This window comes from Paroedura picta, chromosome 3 (assembly GCF_049243985.1).
Source record: "Paroedura picta isolate Pp20150507F chromosome 3, Ppicta_v3.0, whole genome shotgun sequence".
In the NCBI taxonomy this organism is placed as follows: domain Eukaryota; kingdom Metazoa; phylum Chordata; class Lepidosauria; order Squamata; family Gekkonidae; genus Paroedura; species Paroedura picta.
Window position 1 is genome coordinate 166,200,906 of NC_135371.1, and position 20,327 is coordinate 166,221,232.

The following is a 20,327-nucleotide window of genomic DNA, read 5'->3' on the forward strand; positions in this document are numbered from 1 at the left end:
CCCGGACGAACTGCGGGCCCTGACGGTACTCTCTGAGTTCCGCAGGGCCTGCAAAACGGAGCGTTGGTATACAAGTTTAAATATAAATGAATAATATTTTTTGCACTGATAAGTTTATACTGTGATTATGTGCCAAAGAGAAGCACTTTGAGATTTGGCGGTGCTTGTTTGACTTTGGTACTCAGTATTTCTCTCCACCATTACACTGTATTTTGGTTCAAGTCTGGAATTAAGCAGAATCAAATCAGACGGTTCTCACACGTTCTTTGCTGCAACTGATCACTACTTTATTGAATTTATTAGGGTGGACAGAGGAAGTCAGGTCATTTCGATAAGAAGAATAATATATTCCAGGCTTCTCAGACCTTCTAACCGGAGAGCAGGCCGCCAAGCAAACGGCCCAAGAGACGAGAGCCTCGCGCTCCGCGGCCCAAGAGACGAGCACCTCGCGCACTGCGGCCCAAGAGACGAGCTTTCTCTTCTTCACCTGGTATGGAAAAAAGAGAAACATTCATGTTAGGTTAACTCGGCAAAGCTGGAGTTGTGGAGACATGAAGGGATGTGGCACCAAACCCAATACAATACAGAATTGTCATGATCGTATGCTATGGGGATTCTGTTTCCAGGACCTACAGAGACCTTGCATGAATTCTGAGTGTCCTGCATAGTGCAGGGGGTTGGACTAGATGACCCAGGAGGTCCCTTCCAACTCTATGATTCTATGATTCTATGAAATTGTGGTTAGGATCTCTCAAAACACACAAATTCTGCACCTTGTGCCATGGGAACCCATGGTCTTTTACCATTATCACCCCCATTTTGCAAGTAAGGGGAAACTCATGTTAAAGTAATAAGAATGAGCCCTTAAGCAAAAATACTTACTACTGGATTGTTCTGATCGTGCCTTGGATTCTAGAGAGGGATACAAGACATAATTCAGAAGGTGTGGTCATTACTGCCAAATGGGGGCCAACTAACTTTTGGGGTTGCTGCTCTGGGCAAGTACCCCTTTCGTTCCACTGGGATTCAAGCCATGATGGGATTAGATAAAAGCCGATTCTCAACTGACTCCCTCCCACACTGAAGGACATACAGTGGATTTGCTTCCTTGTAGTTCATCCTGTGGGTGATTCCATCTTCAGAGGACAGACAATAGATTGTTTCCGGACTGATACCAGTATATGGTATATACTGGCCATTCTCAATTTTTCTTTACCATTGAGAACCCCCTAAAACTTTCGTCATGCTTCGAGAAACTCCAGAACTGGTGTAATCTTGCAGCATATTGTTGGGAAACAAAGCTGTGTACACATCAACCTGCTGCTCCTCCCTTTCCCAGCCCCTCCAGGCTGATCACTGGCCATTTTGGGAAAGGAAGGGTCAACATGAACATATATGGTCATATCACATGATAAATGGTTATGCATTTCTAAAGACAATGAAACGTTTTTGTACATCAGGGACCGAGACACTTACCACTAGATTTCTCTTCACTCTCTGAATGAGATGATCTTGAATCACTTTCTAGAGGAGGACAGAAGAAAATACTCTGAGCTTGAGAACACAACAGCCAACCAGTCACCAGTGGCCATGTGCTGCTTTGAACTAATGCAGTGTTTACCCAAGATTTCTAGTGTTGTTGTGGATTGTTGTGTTTCCCCCCTATGTGTTTTTTTGTGTTTGGTACCACAGAAGTTTCTTATTTCACTATCTCAAGTGTGGGAGTAGTTTCCCTAAAAAAATTATTGCAAATCTCATTGAGAGCAGATTACCCATCTTCTATGTCTCTGCAGGAGAATTTCATTAGAAAGAGAGTCCCAGAAAATCAGGGAACAACCGAGAGAGCCCTTGGGATTCTCACATAGGATATTTCCTCAGGGATGAATGGAAAAGCTGGGGTTGTTATCATCGAGAAAACAATTCTCAACTCCTTGCATGTCTGGAGAATTTGAAATGGAGTCACGTCTGGCTCCCAGAGAATGAGGAATCAGCTCAATTTCAAGCTCTTGAGATTCTCACATGCTGGGACACCTGGAAATTTCCTGTTGGATAACGGGAGAAGCTTGGGATGGGATCGGACTGAAGCTAGTTCTCAATTTTTTTGTATCCAAGTACCACAAAATATAGAATGGGGTTACTTCTTTGGGTAACTCCAGAAAAAAATTTTTTTCACAGTCAGAGTAGTTCAGCAGTGGAATAGGCTGCCTAAGGAGGTGGTGAGCTCCCCCTCACTAGCAGTCTTCAAGCAAAGGTTGGATGCACACTTTTCTTGGATGCTTTAGGATGCTTAGGGCTGATCCTGCGTTGAGCAGGGGGTTGGACTAGATGGCCTGTATGGCCCCTTCCAACTCTATGATTCTATGATTCTATGATTCTATGAACTTAGGGGCGGGGCCAGAGAATGGAACATTTCACAGTTATTCTATGGAATATACTAATTGAACAGATTAATGAAAGATCTGCATTAATATAATTCCATTTCTAAGATGTCTACTAGACTGGTGTTATTGACCTTTCAGCCCATTGAATCCATTTCGTACGTCAGGTGCCACCAAGATACTTACCACTGGAGCTCTCTTTACTCGCTGATCGTAGTACTCTTTCTTTGCTCTCTAGACAGGGACAGAAGAAAAAACACTGAGGCTGAGATCACTGTTGATAACCAGGCCACTTCAGGCTGTGTTGCTGCCCTGGACAAAGGCCATGTCACCCCATTCATTCCACTGGGGTTTTTTTTATGCTATGATAGGAGTAGAGAGAATCCATTTCTCAAATGACTGCCTCCCATATTCAAGGGCATACAATGGATTGGCTTCCTTGGAGTTCATTATTTGAGTCAGCTTCAGAGGCAAGCCAATAGATTGTTTCCAGACTGATGGCCTTTCTATGGCATACACCAGCATTTCTCAGCATTTTTACCATTGAGAGCCACCAGAAACATTCTTCAGGCTTTCTAAAGGTAAAGGTAAAGGTATCCCCTGTGCAAGCATCGGGTCATGCCTGACCCTTGGGGTGACGCCCTCTAGCGTTTTCATGGCAGACTCAATACGGGGTGGTTTGCCAGTGCCTTCCCCAGTCATTACCGTTTACTCCCCAGCAAGCTGGGTACTCAATTTACCGACCTCGGAAGGATGGAAGGCTGAGTCAACCTTGAGCCGGCTGCTGGGATCGAACTCCCAGCCTCATGGGCAGAGCTTTCAGACTGCATGTCTGCTGCCTTACCACCCTGCGCCACAAGAGGCTCTAGAGGGGGATAAAAGAGAAAACACTGAGGCTCAGATCATCATTGACAAACACCTCAGGCTGTGTTGCTGCTCTGTACTAACTCCTCATCACCCCTTCCTTTGCCCTGGACTTTCTATGCTGTGGTGGGATCAGACAGAAGGCACTTCTGATGTGTTTGCCTATGATTCTGGAGGAAACACAATGGATATCCTTTGTTGGATTTTCCCTCTTTGGGAGACTCCATCTTTGGAAACTGAGGAGAACTATCAGAAGCTGGTTTCCAGGCAGATGGGCTTTCTATGCTATACAATATTTGGACACGTTAAGAACACATCACTCTGAATCGAATGGTTGTGCCAAGTTGAGTTCAGGACTCCAGGACAGCTGTCCTCCTCAGCATTATTCATTTCTAAATACAATGAAAAGGTTTCATATCTCAGGTACCAAGACACTTACCACTGGATTTCTCGTCACTCTCTGAACGCGATGATTTTGAGCCACTTTCTAGAGGAGGACAGAAGAGAATAATCTGAGCTTGAGAACACAACGGCCAGCCAGAATCAGCAGTGGCTGTGTTGCTGCTTAGGACAAACTCTGTGTTTTTTGTGTTTCATCTCTGTCTGGTGCCACAGACGTTTCTTATTTCTCACCTCAAAGATGGGAGTATTCCCCCCCCCCCAACCAGAGTCATCAGTGGTTGTGTTGGGGCCTTGGACAAATATAGAAGAAGAAGAGTTGGTTCTTATATGCCGCTTTTCTCTACCCGAAGGAGGCTCAAAGCGGCTTACAGTCGCCTTCCCATTCCTCTCCCCACAACAGACACCCTGTGAGGTGGGTGAGGCTGAGAGAGCCCTGATATCACTGCTCGGTCAGAACAGTTTTATCAGTGCCATGGAGAGCCCAAGGTCACCCAGATGGCTGCATGTGGGGGAGTGCAGAATCGAACCTGGCATGCCAGATTAGAAGTCCACACTCCTAACCACTACACCAAACTGGCTAAATAGTGTTTACTCGAGCTTTCTAGTGTTGTTGTGGATATTTGTGTTTCCTCCCTATGTGTTTTTTGTGTTTGGTACCACAGAAGTTTCTTATTTAACTACCTCAAGGCTGGGAGTAGTTTCCCCAAAATAATTATTGCTAAAGATACTGATCGCTAATCACCCGTCTTCTATGTATTGCTGCTATTCTCTGCCAGAGACTTTCATTTGAAAGTGAGACCCAGAAAATAAGGGATTCTCGCATAGGATATTTCCTCAAGGATGATTGGATAAGCCAGAGTTGTTATCATAGAGAAAACAATTCTCAACCCCTTGCATGTCTGGAGAATTTGAAATGGAGTCTGGCTCCCAGAGATTTAGCTCAATCTCAAGCTTTTGTGATTCTCACACGCTGGGATAACAGGAAATGTCCTGTGGGAAAACGGGGGAAGCTTGGGATGGGATCAGACAGAAACTAGTTCTCAATTGTTTTTCTCCAAACACCCCAAAAGATAGAGCGGGGTTCCTTCTTTATGTGACTCCAGAAACTTATGGGAATGTCTAAAGATTGGACGTCCTACATGGAGACTTCTCAGCCCATTGAATCGATTTCGTACGTCAGGTGCCACCAAGATACTTACCACTGGAACTCTCTTTACTCGCTGATCGTGCTACTCTTTCTTCGCTTTCTCCACTCTCTAGAGAGGGACAGAAGAGAAAACACTGAGGCTGAGATCACTGTTGATAACCAGGCCACTTCAGGCTGTGTTGCTGCTCTGGACAAAGCCCATGTTAACCTTATCATTCCACTGGGCTTTTCATGCAGTGATAGATTTTCTTCTGTTGGCGACTTCAGCCATTGAGGAGACCTCTCAGGACTGATGGGTGTTCTATGCTATACAACATTTGGGCACGTTAGGAATACACCACTGTTATTAGAATGGTTGTTCCAAAATGAATTTTGGACGCCAATACTGCTGTCCTCTGTAGTATTATGCATTTCTAAATAGAATTAAATGTTTTCGAACCTCGGTACCACGGTACTTACCACTGGATTTCTCGTCACTCTCTGAATGTGATGACCTTGAACCGCTTTCTATAGAAGGACAGAAGAAAATACTCTGAACTTGAGAACATAACTACCAACCAGAGTCACCAGCGGCTGTGTTGCTGCTTTGGACAAACTCTGTGTTTTCCCGAGCTTTTCAAGGTTGTCATGGATTGTTTGTGTTTCCTCTCTAAGTGTTTTGTATTTGGTACTACAGAAGGGAACGAATGAATGAGCCCTTGGGATTGTCACATAGGATATTTCCTCAAGGATGAATGGAAAAGCCGGAGTTGTTTTCATGGAGAAAACCATTCTCAACCCCTTGCATGACTGGAGAATATGAAATGGAGTCACGTCGAGCTCTAGAGAATGTGGAATCAGCTTGTTCTCAAAGCTCTTGTGATTCTCACCACCTGAGACAGCAGGACATTTCCTCTGGGATAATGGGAGAAGATTGGGATCGGATCGAAGCCAGTTCTCAATTGTTTGTCTCCAAGTACCCCAAAATACAGAGCAGGGTTCCTTCTTTGAGTGACTCCGGACCCATAGGGGAGTGACTAGATAATGGATCATTTCCACAGTGATGGCCATTCTATGGAATATACTCCTTGGACGGATTAATAAATATCTGTATTGATATGATTTCATAGCTAAGATGTCTACGAGACTCAATCACTGGCATCCTACATAGAGTTACATACTTCTCAGCCCATTGAATCGATTTCATCTCTCATGTGCCAGCAAGATACTAACCACTGGATTGCTCTTCACTCGCTGATCGTAGTACTCTTTCTTTGCTTTCTAGAGAGGGACAGAAGAGAAAACACTGAGGCTGGGAACACTATGGACAAACAGGAATTCACCTCGGGCTGTGTTGCTGCTCTGGACTAACTCCTCATCACCCCTTCCTTTGCCCTGGACTTTCTATGCTGTCATGGGATCAGACAGAAGGCTCTTCTGATCTGTTTGCCTGGAGGACACTCAATGGATTTCCTTTGTGGGATTTCCTTCTGTTGGTGACTTCAGAAATTGAAGAAAACTTGCCGAACATTTTACTAGACTGATGGGCTTTCAACAGTGGTCCGCAATCTTTTTTAGGCTGCCGACCGGTGGGTGTGGGAGTGGGATCTGGCAGCCGCGTATGCACAGCCGCACATGCGCGTTTGCGCAATGCGCGGCTGCACCTGTGTATGCATGGTCGTTCCATGCATGCACGCATGCGCGGTCGCACATGCGCGTTTGCGCAATGCGCGGCTGCACATGTGCATGCATGGTCGTTCCATGCATGCATGCATGCGTGGCCGCACGGCCATAAATGCGCATGTGCGAAAGGGTCACACATGCGGTCATGCATGGCGCAAACGCACATGCATGGCCCGGATGCACATGCGCATTTGCGCATGCGGCCACACTTCCCTCTCCCCCCTCCTCCCGAAAAAAGAAGGTTGCGGCCTGGAGGGGGCGGGGAGAGGGAGCCGCGGCCCGGTGGTTGGGGACCACTGCTATACAACATTTGGACACATTAGGAATACACCACTCTGAATCTATTGTTGTGCCAAACTGAGTTTTGGACACCAATACTGCTGTCCTCTGTAGTATTATGCATTTCTAAATACAATGAAAAGGTTTCGTACCTCAGGTACCAAGAGACTTACCACTGGATTTCTCGTCACTCTCTGAACGTGATGATTTTGAGCCACTTTCTAGAGGAGGACAGAAGAGAATACTCTGAGCTTGAGAACACAACGGCCTACCAGAATCACCAGTGGCTGTGTTGCTGCTTAGGACAAACTCTGTGTTTTTTGTGTTTCATCTCTGTTTGGTGCCACAGAAGTTTCTTATTTCTCGCCTCAAAGATGGGAGTATTCCCCCCCACACCCCCCCCCCCCAAAATTATTGCTAAACTCATTGATAGCTAATCACGTATCTTCTATGAGCTGGTGTTATTCTTGGCAGGAGAATTTCATCAGAAAGAGAGTCCCAGCACATAACGGAACGAATGAATGAGCCCTTGGGATTGTCACACAGGATATTTCCTCAAGAATGAATGGAAAAGCCAAAGTTGTTTTCATGGAGAAAACCATTCTCAACCCCTTGCATGACTGGAGAATATGAAATGGATGATTGTCTGGCCCCAGAGAATGAGGAATGAACTCACTCTCAAGCAGAGGCTGGATTGGCATCTGATGGAGAGGCTGATTCTGTGAAGGTTCAAGGTGACAGTGGATAAGCGATAGTATTTTGAGTGTCCTGCATAGTGCAGGAGGTTGGACTAGATGGCCAAGGAGGTGCCTTCCAACTCTATGATTCTATGATCATATATGAGACTGAATCACTGACATCTTATATGGAGTCCCAGACTTCTGAGCCCATTGAATTGATTTCATGCCTCAAGTGCCAGCAAGATACTTGCCACTGGATTGCTCTTCACTCGCTGATCGTAATACTCTTTCTTCACTTTCTAGAGAGGGACAGAAGAGAAAACACTGAGGCTGAGATCACTGTTGATAACCAGGCCACTTCAGGCTGTGTTGCTGCTCTGGACAAAGGCCATGTTACCCCATTCGTTCCACTGGGGGGTTTTTTATGCTATGATAGGAGTAGAGAGAATCCATTTCTCAAATGACTGCCTCCCATATTCAAGGACATACAATGGATTGGCTTCCTTGGAGGTCATTCTTTGGGTGATTCCAGCCTCAGAGGACAATAGATTGTTTCCAGACTGATGGCCTTTGCTATTTTTAGCATTGAGAATCCCCTGAACTGGTGTGACCTACCAGAACATATTTGGGAAACACATCGACCTGTTGGCCCTCCCCTCCCCACCCCCTCCAGGCTGATCTTTGGCCGTTTAGGAAGAGGAGGGGTCAATACAACTATATATGTTCATGTCACATGATGAATGGTCAGAATCTGTTTGCCTCTGATTCTGGAGGACACTCAGTGGATTTCCTTCATTGGATTTCCTTCTTTTGGTGACACCATCTTCAGGCTGATGGGCTTTCCATGCTATGCAACAGGGGTAGTCAACCCGTGGTCCTCCAGATGTTCATGGACTACAATTCCCACGAGCCCCTGCCAGCAAATGCTGGCAGGGGCTTATGGGAATTGTAGTCCATGGACATCTGGAGGACCACAGGTTTGACTACCCCTCCTATACAACATTTGGACACGTTAGGAATACACCCGTCTTATTCGAATGGTTGTGCCAAACTGAGTTTTGGACTACAAGCCTGCTGTCCTGTAGTGTTCTGCATTTCTAAATACAATGAAAAGGTGTTGTACCTCAGGGACTGAGGCACTTACCACTGGATTCCTCTTCACTCTCTGAACGCGATGATTTTGAGCCACTTTCTAGAGAAGGACAGAGGAAAATAATCTGAGCATCTTTAACTGCTTCTGCGGAGCGGAATAAATAAAAGAGTACGCCCTAAGGGGGAGGAGAAAGGGCGGGCTCTGTCCGGGATAAAAACTTGGAGGGCCCAATCAGGAGCTGCAAAGTGGCTCCTGATTGGGCCCTCTGAGTGTCACTCAAAGCCCGGCTCCCCATTGGCCGCTTGGCCCAGCCTCGCCTTGCCAGGCCGGGGACTCACCACACACAAGGAGAAGCAGCCTTTCCCGATGGTGAGTACTCCCGCTGGCTTCCCCTCGCCCAGACACACACACACACACACACACACAACCCCCCTGGCCGCCCGCCCATCACGCCACCACTGCTTCCCCGCACCCAGACACACACACACACACACAGCCTCACCAGCCAAACCCCCCTGGCCGCCCCCCCAAGATCGCCCCGCCGCCGCTTCCCTGCCCCCACAGACACGCACACACACACAGATGCACACCAACCCCCCCTGGCCGCCCCCCCGCACGATCACACTGCAGCCACTTCACCGCCCCCACAGAGACACACACACACAAAATCCCCCTGGCCGCCCCCCCACATCGTGCAGCCGTCACTTCCCTGCCCCCACAGAGACACTCACACACACACACACAGCCACCCACCCACCCACCGCGCTCTCCCACCCCTTCCCCCACCCAACACACCCACGCACACACTCCTCTCTACCCCCTCTTTTTCTTCGCCACCTCCCCCTCCTGATTCGCCCCCCCTCGCGATTCCCCCCCACCCTTCACACCCCCCTGTCCCCTCCCCTTTCACCTACCTCTCTGCCTGCCTTCCTTTCTTCCTTCTTACTTCCTGACTTCCTCTATTTCTCCATCTCCTTCCTGTCTCTCTGTCTCTCCCTCTCACTTGCTTCCTGTCTTTCTCCTTTACTTCCTTCCTTTCTCCCTTCTCCCCATCCCTTCAACCACCCCTTGCCCTTCGTTCTCCCTCCCCTTCCTCCTTTCCTCTTCTTCCTTCTTCGCCTACTGTCTGCCTCCCAATTCTCTAGCGCCCGCTGTCTTCCTTCTACAGCGGGCTTAATTTCTAGTGAGAATATAATTGCCAACCAGAGTCCCCAGCGGCTGTGTTGCTTCTTTAGACAAACTCTGGGTTTATCCGGGATTTCATACCTCAGGTGCCAGCAAGATACTTACCACTGGATCGCTCTTTACTCGCTGATCGTGCTGCTCTTTCTTTGCTCTCTAGAGAGGGAGAGAAGAGAAAAAAACTGAGGCTGAGATCACCGTTGATAACTACGACCACTTCAAGCTTCGAACAGTTGTGCCAGACTGAGTTTGGGACTCCAAGACAGCTGTCCTCTGTAGTAGTGATGCCCAACCTGTGGGCTGCGGACCACATGTGGTCCTTCGACTAATTGGAGGTGGGCCCCGAAGGACGCCTTCTCCCCCCCCCCCGGCCCTTTACTTCATCCCCCCCAGCCCTTTACAACACACTTCATTGTTGTGGCGTGTCTGTATCTTATTTTGAAGGGAGGTTTAAACATTACCATAGCGATCAGAGTGTTAGGGCAGTGGTTGAGAGTAGGGGAGTAAACTACCCCCCCCCCCCCACCAGGCCTCAGTAAAAGGCGTTGAGTGGTCCCTGGTGATAAAAAGGTTGGGGAGCACTGCTCTGTAGTGTTATGAATTTCTAAATACAAAGAAAAAAATTTGTATCTCAGGGACCGAGACACTTACCACTGGATTCCTCTTCACTCTCCGAATGCGATGATTTTGAACCACTTTCTAGAGGAGGACAGAAGAAAATATTCTGAGCTTGAGAACATAATCGCCAACCAGACTCACCAGTGGCTGTGTTGCTGCTTTGGACAAACACAGTGTATACCTGGGATTTTTAGTGTTGTCCTGGATTGTTTATGTTTCCTGGACAAATGCAATGTATACCTGGGATTTTTAGTGTTGTCCTGGATTGTTTATGTTTCCTGGACAAATGCAATGTATACCTGGGATTTTTAGTGTTGTCCTGGATTGTTTATGTTTCCTGGACAAATGCAATGTATACCTGGGATTTTTAGTGTTGTCCTGGATTGTTTATGTTTCCTGGACAAATGCAATGTATACCTGGGATTTTTAGTGTTGTCCTGGATTGTTTATGTTTCCTGGACAAATGCAATGTATACCTGGGATTTTTAGGGTTGTGGTGGATTGTTTATGTTTCCTGGACAAATGCAATGTATACCTGGGATTTTTAGTGTTGTCCTGGATTGTTTATGTTTCCTGGACAAATGCAATGTATACCTGGGATTTTTAGTGTTGTCCTGGATTGTTTATGTTTCCTGGACAAATGCAATGTATACCTGGGATTTTTAGGGTTGTGGTGGATTGTTGTGTTTCACCCCTAAGTGTTTTGTTTTTAGTACCTCAGAACTTCCTAATTTCACTAACTCAAGGATGGGAGTAGTTTCCCAAATGATGGCCATTCTGTGGAATATACTAATTAGACAGATTCATTAAATATCTGTATAAATATAAAAAGAGCCTCTTGTGGCGCAGAGTGGTAAGGCAGCAGACATGCAGTCTGAAAGCTCTGCCCATGAGGCTGGGAGTTCGATCCCAGCAGCTGGCTCAAGGTTGACTCAGCCTTCCATCCTTCCGAGGTTGGTAAAATGAGGACCCAGCTTGCTGGGGGGTAAACGGTAATGACTGGGGAAGGCCCTGGCAAACCACCCCTTACTGAGTCTGCCATGAAAACGCTAGAGGGCGTCACCCCAAGGGTCAGACATGACCCGGTGCTTGCACAGGGGATACCTTTACCTTTACCTTTATAAATATAAATTCATAGCTAAGATGTCTACGAGACTCAATCACTGAATTCCAGAAAGAGCTACAGACTTCTCAGCAAAACAAATTGAATATGTACCTCAGGTGCCAGCAAGATACTTACCATCGGATGCCTCTTCACTCGCTGATCGTGCTACTCTTTCTTCGCTGTCTTCGCTGTCTTCGCTTTCTAGAGAGGGACAGAAGAGAAAACACTGAGGCTGGGGTCACTGTTGATAACCAGGCCACTTCAGGCTGTGCTGCCACTCTGGACAAAGGCCATTTTACCCCTTTCATTCCACTGGGATTCCAGCCATGATGGGATCAGATAAAAGCCAATTCTCAACTGACTGCCTCCCACGCTGAAGGACATAAAGTCGATTTGCTTCCTTGGAGTTCATCCTTTGGGTGATTCTAACTTCAGAGGCCAGAAAACAGTGATTCCAGAATGATGGCCTTTCTATGGTATACACCACCCTTTCTCACCTGGAGGTATTCTGCATGGAGCCAAATATAACAACCAGTTTAGACCTCTTTATTATATTATAACCGTTGTTCTGCATTGAATATAGTCTGTTGAAAAACTACGTTGCAATGCTCTCTGCATGAAACAATTCATAGCCCTGCCCCCTGTAGTTTTGCCAACTCCGCTTTGTTCTCTAATGCAGTCACTAATCTGCATAACTAAGGAGCTTCTCTGCATGGCTAATAGAGTGTCTTAGGCAGGCAGGAGATAAATGAATTGGTGAAAAGCATCTTTCAGAAACAACGCTTAAAAGACGCTTAAAGCACTGAAGAGGCAGTTCACCATGCAGAGCAAAATCAGTTTTGCGGAGTAAATTAACTTTTCTGTGCAGAGATCAGAAAAACAACGGTATATTTAGGGAGTTTTCATCAGCTTATCCATCATGCAGAAGAGGCCCTGTTTTACCATTGAGAAACCACTAAAACTTTCTTCAGGCTTTGAGAAACCCCAGAACTGGTGTGATCCTGCCGAATATACTTGGGAAACATAGCTGTGTACAACCTGCTGCTCCTACCTGTCCCACCCCTCCAGGCTGATCATTAGCCGTTTTGGGAGAGGGTCATATCACACAATAAATGGTTTACACTTTTTAAATTAACTAACTCCCACCCATCAGGAAACTCTGCCAGGGCCATCAAGAAGCCCCAGGGTTTGATGAGACCCTGGTTTAGAAAGCCTGGCAAAAGCTATTTAGATGTTAACAGTACGGCTGTGGTCAGTACATTAATAGATTACCAAATCTATAGAAATGATTTCGTTCATGGATATCAAGGCACTGAAAACTAGATTGCTCTTCGCTCTGTGATCGTGCTGGGATTGGGGCTGGGATCACCACCGACAAACAGGGTCACCTCAGGCTGTTTTCCTGTTCTGGACAAACTCCTCATAACCCCTTCCATTGAAGAAGAAGAGTTGGTTCTCTACCCAAAGGAGTCTCAAAGTGGCTTACATTCGCCTTCCCTTTCCTCTCCCCACAACAGAAACCCTGTGAGGTGGGTGAAGCTGAGAAAGCCCTGATATTACTGAAGAAGAAGAGTTGGTTCTTATATGCCGCTTTTCTCTACCCAAAGGAGTCTCAAAGTGGCTTACAATCGCCTTCCCTTTCTCTCCCTACAACAGACACCCTGTGAGGGAGGTGAAGCTGAGAGAGCCCTGATATTACTGAAGAAGAAGAGTTGGTTCTTATATGCCGCTTTTCTCTACCCGAAGGAGTCTCAAAGTGGCTTACATTTGCCTTCCCTTTCCTCTCCCCACAACAGACACCCTGTGAGGGAGGTGAGGCTGAGAGAGCCCTGATATCACTGCTCGGTCAGAACAGCTTTCTCAGTGCTGTGGCGGTTCCAAAGCCACCCACCTAGCGTCATGTGAGAGAATGGGAAATCAAACCCAGCTCGCTAGATTAGAAGTCTGCACTACTAACCACTAACTACACCAAGCTGGCTCTGGGCTTTTTATGCTGTGGTAGGATCAGACAGAAAGCACTTCTAATCTGTTAGCCTCTGATTCTGGAGGATACTCAATGGATTTCCTTCACTGGATTGCCTTCTTTTGGTGACCATCTTCAGGAACTTCGGAGAACTGTCACAAGATTTTTTCCAGGCTGATGGCTTTGTATGCTGTACAATATTTGGACACGTTAAGAAAACACCACTCTGATTCGAATGGTTGTGCCAAACTGAGTTTGGGATTCCAAAACAGCTGTCCTCTGTTTTGTTACGTGTATCTAAATACAATGAAACAGTTTTGTAACTCAAGGACCGAGAAACTTACCACTGGATTTCTCTTCACTCTCTGAACGAGATGATTTTGAACCACTTTCTAGAGGAGGACAGAAGAACATATTCTGGGTTTGAGAACAAAATGGCCAACCGGTGTCACCAGCGGCTGTGTTGCTGCTTTGGACAAACTCTGTTTTCCCATCTTTTCAAGGTTGTCATGGATTGTTTGCGTTTCCTAAGTGTTTTATATTTGGTACTACAGAAGTTGTTCACTACCTCAAGGATCAGAGTTTGTTTTCCACCTAAAATTTTATTGCTTATGTCAGTGATAGGTAATCATTCATCTTGGATGCTTAGGGCTAATCTTGTGTTGAGCAGGGGGTTGGTCTAGATGGCCTGTATGGCCCCTTCCAACTCTATGATTCTATGATTCTATGATCTTCTTTGTGTTGCTATTATTCTCTGCTTGAGAATTTCATTAGAAAGAAAGTTGCAGCTCATAAGGGAACAACTGAGAGAGCCCTTTTGATTCTCATGTAGGATATTCCCTCAAGGATGAATGGAGAAGTTGGTGTGTATCATGGAGAAAACAATTCTGAACTACTAGAACATTTTGAGAATATGAAATAGAGTCATGTCTGGCCCTAGAGAATAAGGAATCAGTTAATTCTCAAGGTCTTGTGATTCTCACGTGCTGGGACGGCAGGAAATTTCCTGTGGGATAACGGGGGAAGCTAGGAATGGGATTGGACTGAAGCCAGTTCTCAATTGCTTTTCTCCAAGCCCCCCAAAAATATGGAGTGAGGTTCCTTCTTTGGGCGACTCCAGACACATAGCAGAGTCGCTAGAGAGTGGATCATTTCCACAGTGATGGCCATCCTTTGGAATATACTAATTAGACAGATTAATAAATATCTGTATTGATATCATTCCATAGCTAAGATATCTACGAGACTCTATCACTGACATCCTCCGTGGAGTTATAGACTTCTCATCTCATCGAATCGATCTCATACCTCAGTTCATACTCAGATACTTACCATCAGATTGCTCTTCACTCGCTGATCGTAATAGTCCACTTTCTAGAGAGGGACAGAAGAGAAGACACTGTGGCTCGGGTCACCATGGACAAACATAGTCTTATCAGGCTGTGTTGCCACTCTGGACTAATTCTCATTACCCCTTAATCTTATTGTCATGCCAGGTTGAGTTCTGGATTCCAAGACTGGTTGTCCTCTGTAGAGTTATTTATTTCTAAATCCAACAAAATGATTTTGTACCTCAGATACCAAGACACCATCGGGTCACTCTTGACTCTCTTAAGGGAGAGAGTGAAGGGATGGGGGGGCCCTATGAATGGGGTCACCATTGCTGTCCAGGCCCATCTCAGTTTGTGTTTCTGCTCTGGACAAACCTAGCCTTATTCCTTCCATTCTGTTGGCACTTTTTTTTTAGTGCTGTGGTAGATTTTTCTGAGTAAGGGGTGGGGTAAGAGGTTGACTCTCCCATTAGTATTAGCCCGGGAGTTACTTCATCATAGCACCCATGGAAATTTTGCTATTGAAACACCTATCTTGATTTCATTTCGATGCCAAGGTGGGTTCTAGACTCCTACTAGGCAGCGCTACACAGTTACACCTTTCTGATTCGTTTAAAGCAACTTTGTCGCTTGCATGTAAAAATACTTACCATCAGATCCTTCTGAATGATCAGACAGATCTTCACTCAGTTCTACTGATTCTTCTAGAGGATAAGAACAGACAAAACTCAGAGGCTGTAGCTATCATTGCCCAATTGGAGCAGCTCAAATTTTGTGGCTGGTTTGGGAAAATTAAATTTTTCTCCCCTCGCTGGCATCATTTCTGTATTTCAATGGGTTTTATCGTGTTTCTTCTCAAAGTAGTTTTATTATTGCAATGTTGTATTTAGGTAAGATAGAGGTTTTTTACCTAAAACATCTCTCCTGTAAGTTTCTGTGCCTTTAGGGTTTCCCCCTGTTCTTCATAAGTTTAGCTCCCTCTAGTGGTCAATTTGATGTTACATCGGTTTGGTGTGTATTCAGGTGGATTGGTTTCAAGTATTGTGTGTGTCTCGGGGAGTTTTAATTTGTCAAAAGACACACACACCAAAGTTGCCCACTTCCTCACTTTCTGTTTCTGATATCTTTGGCAAAACGAAACTAGAAATAATCTTAGAATTCATAGCATATGAATTGGAACAATTGCTTTAAAGGTATAATTATATTCAAATTACAACCCTCTTACTTTGATTTACCCCCAAAGAATTTATTCAAGCCTCACGGCAACCTTTCATTTGAGATAATTAAAGCTTCTGGTTAAAAGGTGAATGTGGATCAATCCAAATGGATGGGCAGTTCTATGCCACACTTAAAATGATGCCATGCATGGTGTTTCCTGGGAATTAATTTGGGTAGATTATTAGTTAAAGATCTGGATCCAAGGAGGTTTCCACCAGTTAACCAAAATAAAGCCACCACACATTATTAAGTGAGCAAGAGTAATACCCTTCTTTACTTGATTCTCAACAAACTCCGACAATTAAAATGAATGTTTTTAGCTAAATTAGTCATTCCATTTTTAAGTTCAAAGCATGTTTTTGGAAGCTTGGCTTTTTTTTTTCAGGGCTCGATGAAAGATGAACAGTTGACTGGGAATCCTCAAATATCAATCCTCAAACTATGTTTTGACAGTTTGCCGCTTGAGTGATCATACACTGGGTGGAAAAAATGGTTTCAAAATATTTAAAATAAAATAATAAGAAGTTACCCTGGGCAAATTAATTACTGTTCTCTCCCATATCGTTGTCCTTGAAATGCCCCCCTCCACTACAGTATGGTGTAGTGGTTAGGAGTGCATGCCGAGTTCGATTCTGCACTCCCCCACATGCAGCCAGCTGGGTGACCTTGGGCTCACCACAGCACTGATAAAGCTGTTCTGACCAGGCAGTAATCTCAGGGCTCTCTCAGCCTCACCCACCTCACAGGGTGTCTCTTGTGGGGAGAGGAAAGGGAAGGGGATTGTAAGCCGAGACTTGGGTAGAGAAAAGCGGCATATGAGAACCAAGTCTTCTTCTTTTTCTTCTTCTTTTTCAGTAATATCAGGGCTCTCTCAGCCTCTCCTCCCTCACAGGGTGTCTGTTGTGGGGAGGGGAAAGGGAAGGCAAATGTAAGCTGCTTTGAGACTCCTTCGGGTAGAGAAAAGCGGCATATAAGAACTTATTCTTCTTCATCAGTAATATCAGGGCTCTCTCAGCCTCACCTCCCTTACAGGGTGTCTGTTGTGGGGAGGGGAAAGGGAAGGCAAATGTAAGCTGTTTTGAGACTCTTTGGGGGTAGAGAAAAGCGGCATATAAGAATCAACTCTTATTTTTCTTCTTCTTCTATTATCCCCATCTAAACCTGGGAAGGTGACCTAAATTTTAAATCCCTGAACACTTCAGGAGTAGTGATGGAGCAGGTTTTCAATCTTATTTGTTTTAATAGTAAATGGTTTTCTGATTTTATGTATGGGGCTTTTAATTGGCTGTTTGGCTCCTTGAGGTTATTCTTAGAGAGTGGCAGTTTAAACCTCTAACAAATAAATAAACTAAATAGCAACGTGACAGGGATTTAACAGCAAGTAAAATGAGAATGTAGAGAAGCCCAAGATTAGGATCGGTTGTTTCCACTTCTTGTCGGAAACTGCACTCTCTTTGTGCTCGCGGAAACCCACAACTGGATTTTCCTGTGTGAACAAGAGAATCCAGTTCTGAATGACAGCTAAAACACAAGAATTGAGCAACCTCTGACGGGGTGTGGATGTAGCCGCCGTCAAGCCAGGGCTAGAATGATCTTTCCCCTCACCCCCAAAGGACAGACAACATTAAATGCTATCGGCTTACCTGCCCACACCAAGGCAAAGGTGACGGCCACCAGTAGGAGCAGGACCGAGGTCTTCATGGTGCCTGAAGTTGAGAGAGACTTGCAAAACCTCAGGATTGTTCCAGAGCGGTCAGCAAACCCCTGCTGAGTTTGAGTCCATCTCTCCTTGCCTTATATGAGGCTGGAGCACCAATCAGAGGAGCTGGCCGAGGCGCTGAGAAGGTGGAGCAGAAGGATTACCCAACAGCCAACTCAAGTATAAACAAAGGCATATGGGCTAACCAACACGAGATGCCATGGGCTGTGTGCTGGAAGTTAAGGCTTCTCTGAGTCAATATTTGGTCAAAAAGCTGCCTCTCCATTCCAAGCTGATGGACAGGGCTCCAGAGAGGTAGCCCCAGGCCTCAGGGCAAAAGAAGAAGAGATTTTGTCCCGCGCTTTTCACTACCTGGAGGAATCTCAAAGTGGCCTACAATAGTCTCCCCACAACAGGCACCCTGTGAGGTAGGTGAGGCTGAGAATGCTCTGAGAGAATTGTGCCTCTCCCAAGGTCACCCAGCTGGACTCATGTGTCTCAAAGTGGCTTCCAATGCCCTTCCCCTCCTCTCCCCATGACAGACACCCTGTGAGGTAGGTGGGGCTGAGAGAGCCCTAACAGGACTGTGACTGGCTCATGGTCACCCAGTTGGCTGCATGAAGAGGCATGGAGAGTCAAACCCGGGTATCCAGATCAGAGGCCACCGCTGTTAATAACTCCACCAAGCTGGCTCAAAACGCAAGCATAGAACTCTTGAGTTCTATTTGCAAAAGTTACATTATACCTTTCTGCCTGCTCAAGGGACACCAAGGTAGCCAACAAATTGAAAGCAGAATCATAAAACCACATAGAATCATAGAGTTGGAAGGGGTCTTCTGGGTTATCTAGTCCAACCCCCTGCATTATGCAGGACACTCACAACCCTATCGTCCATCCACTGTCACCTGCCACCCCCTTCATCCTTCACAGAATCAGCCTCTTCGTCAGATGGCTCTCCAGCCTCTGCTTAAAAATCTCCAGAGATGGAGACATCTTTAAACCATTAAATGCAACCCTCTAGTCCAGGGGTAGTCAAACTGCAGCCCTCCAGATGTCCATGGACTACAATTCCCAGAAGCCCCTGCCAGCATTCGCTGGCAGGGGCTTCTGGGAATTGTGGTCCATGGACATCTGGAGGGCTGCAGTTTGACTACCCCTGCACTAGTCCATCATTAAAACACATACAAAGACACCAAAAAAGCCATTAAAACACTGGGCAAGGAAGAGGGATCGCTGAATGAGGACAAAATGAAATGAAAAAGTTTTCACCTGCTGGTGGAAGATGGCAGCAGAAGGGAACAGGTGAGAGAGTAGTCCAGAGTTTTGGCGGCACTACCACGCAGCAACTCTCTTGAGCTGCTACCCACCGAATCTCAGAAAACAGGGAAACTTGATGCAGGCCCTCTGAAGGTGACTGCAGTGATCAGATGGGTTCAAGAAGGAGTACGGTGTTCTTCAGCTATGTTGATACCAAAATATGTTGGACTTCAGAAGTCAACAAGAGCTCCTCGAACTGTATCTGGAAACAAACGGGTGAGTTCCATTGGAATTTAGTCAACTGTTTCTTCTTCTTTCTTGTCTTTGTTGTTCCGACCAAACAGAAGGGTTTCAAAGATTGATCCCAGGATTACTTCATGCATCAGCATGGAAAAAACGATTCATGACCAGATCTTTGTTGTTGTTGTTAGGTGTGAAGTCGTGTCCGACCCATCGTGACCCCATGGACAATGATCCTCCAGGCCTTCCTGTCCTCTACCATTCCCCGGAGTCCATTTAAGCTTGCAGCGACTGCTTCAGTGACTCCATCCAGCCACCTCATTCTCTGTCGTCCCCTTCTTCTTTTGCCCTCAATCACTCCCAGCATTAGGCTCTTCTCCAGGGAGTCCTTCCTTCTCATGAGGTGGCCAAAGTATTTGAGTTTCATCTTCAGGATCTGGCCTTCTAAAGAGCAGTCCGGGCTGATCTCCTCTAGGACTGACCGGTTTGTTCGCCTTGCAGTCCAAGGGACTCGCAAGAGTCTTCTCCAGCACCAGAGTTCAAAAGCCTCAATTCTTTGACGCTCGGCCTTCCTTATGGTCCAACTTTTGCAGCCATACATTGCAACTGGGAAGACCGTAGCCTTGACTAAACGCACTTTTGTTGGCAGGGTGATGTCTCTGCTTTTTAGGATGCTGTCTAGATTTGCCATAGCTTTCCTCCCCAGGAGCAAGCGTCTTTTAATTTCTTTGCTGCACTCCCCATCTGCAGTGATCTTGGAGCCCAGGAAAATAAAATCTGTCACTATCTCCATTTCTTCCCCATCATGACCAGATCTTACGGATTGGTAAAACAAACTGATGGAAAAAGGGTCTATGGCGAAACTTTACCATAGGATGCTCAACTAATCTGCATTGGGATTCAGAAGAAATTGAAGGTCAATCGTTCAGGAGAATTAAGTTGTAACCGAAGAAAGAGGAGCGGCCTTTAGATTGCATATCTTAACGATGGGGTTAATATGGTATCTAGTTAATAACTTCTCGATTATATATAAAAAAGGATATATAGGGTTAATTCCATGCTTTATGAATATTTTGTTTTTCAAATTGTAGTTGTAGTATATAATTGTAATACAATTTTTTTTCACTTTTTTGTTTCCAAATAAATCAAATATATTTATTTTTAAAAATCGGCATTGATGCCCAAACTCTATCCTAAAGATTAAAACCT

At 45.7% G+C, this 20,327-nt stretch overlaps 1 protein-coding gene across 4 annotated transcripts; it reads right to left on the reverse strand.

Annotated features, from left to right (window-relative positions):
* Positions 1 to 262: 262 nt before the first annotated feature.
* LOC143833436 (uncharacterized) lies at positions 263 to 19,056 on the reverse strand. 4 transcript variants are annotated; one of them, XM_077329277.1, is made up of 19 exons: positions 18,891 to 19,053; positions 17,566 to 17,759; positions 15,355 to 15,408; positions 14,706 to 14,747; positions 13,718 to 13,765; positions 11,546 to 11,611; positions 10,339 to 10,386; positions 9,796 to 9,843; positions 8,557 to 8,604; positions 7,664 to 7,711; positions 6,906 to 6,953; positions 6,004 to 6,051; positions 5,251 to 5,298; positions 4,844 to 4,900; positions 3,682 to 3,729; positions 2,565 to 2,612; positions 1,477 to 1,524; positions 883 to 912; positions 263 to 487 (listed from the first exon to the last, which is right to left on the reverse strand). In XM_077329277.1, the coding sequence occupies exons 2-19, from the start codon at positions 17,621 to 17,623 to the stop codon at positions 369 to 371; spliced, it is 954 nt and encodes a 317-aa protein (XP_077185392.1). In that variant the 5' UTR covers positions 17,624 to 17,759; positions 18,891 to 19,053; the 3' UTR covers positions 263 to 368. The 4 variants fall into 4 exon arrangements, with proteins under 4 accessions (XP_077185392.1, XP_077185393.1, XP_077185394.1 ...); XM_077329278.1 differs by lacking the exon at positions 13,718 to 13,765 and having other exon boundaries at positions 18,891 to 19,056; XM_077329279.1 differs by lacking the exons at positions 6,906 to 6,953; positions 7,664 to 7,711 and having other exon boundaries at positions 18,891 to 19,056.
* Between the last annotated feature and the right edge of the window lie 1,271 nt (positions 19,057 to 20,327).

Bases quoted from the DNA above. Each gene is read 5' to 3' on its own strand.
- LOC143833436 (XM_077329277.1), bottom strand. From the start codon at position 17,623: ATGAAGACCTCGGTCCTGCTCCTACTGGTGGCCGTCACCTTTGCCTTG. The intron at 7,712-8,556 runs GTAAGTGCCTCA...GTCCCTCTCTAG, and splicing joins GAGTGAAGAGGAATCCAGTG to AAAGTGAAGAAAGAGTATTA. The intron at 4,901-5,250 runs GTAAGTACCGTG...GTCCCTCTCTAG, and splicing joins GAGTGACGAGAAATCCAGTG to AGAGTGGAGAAAGCGAAGAA.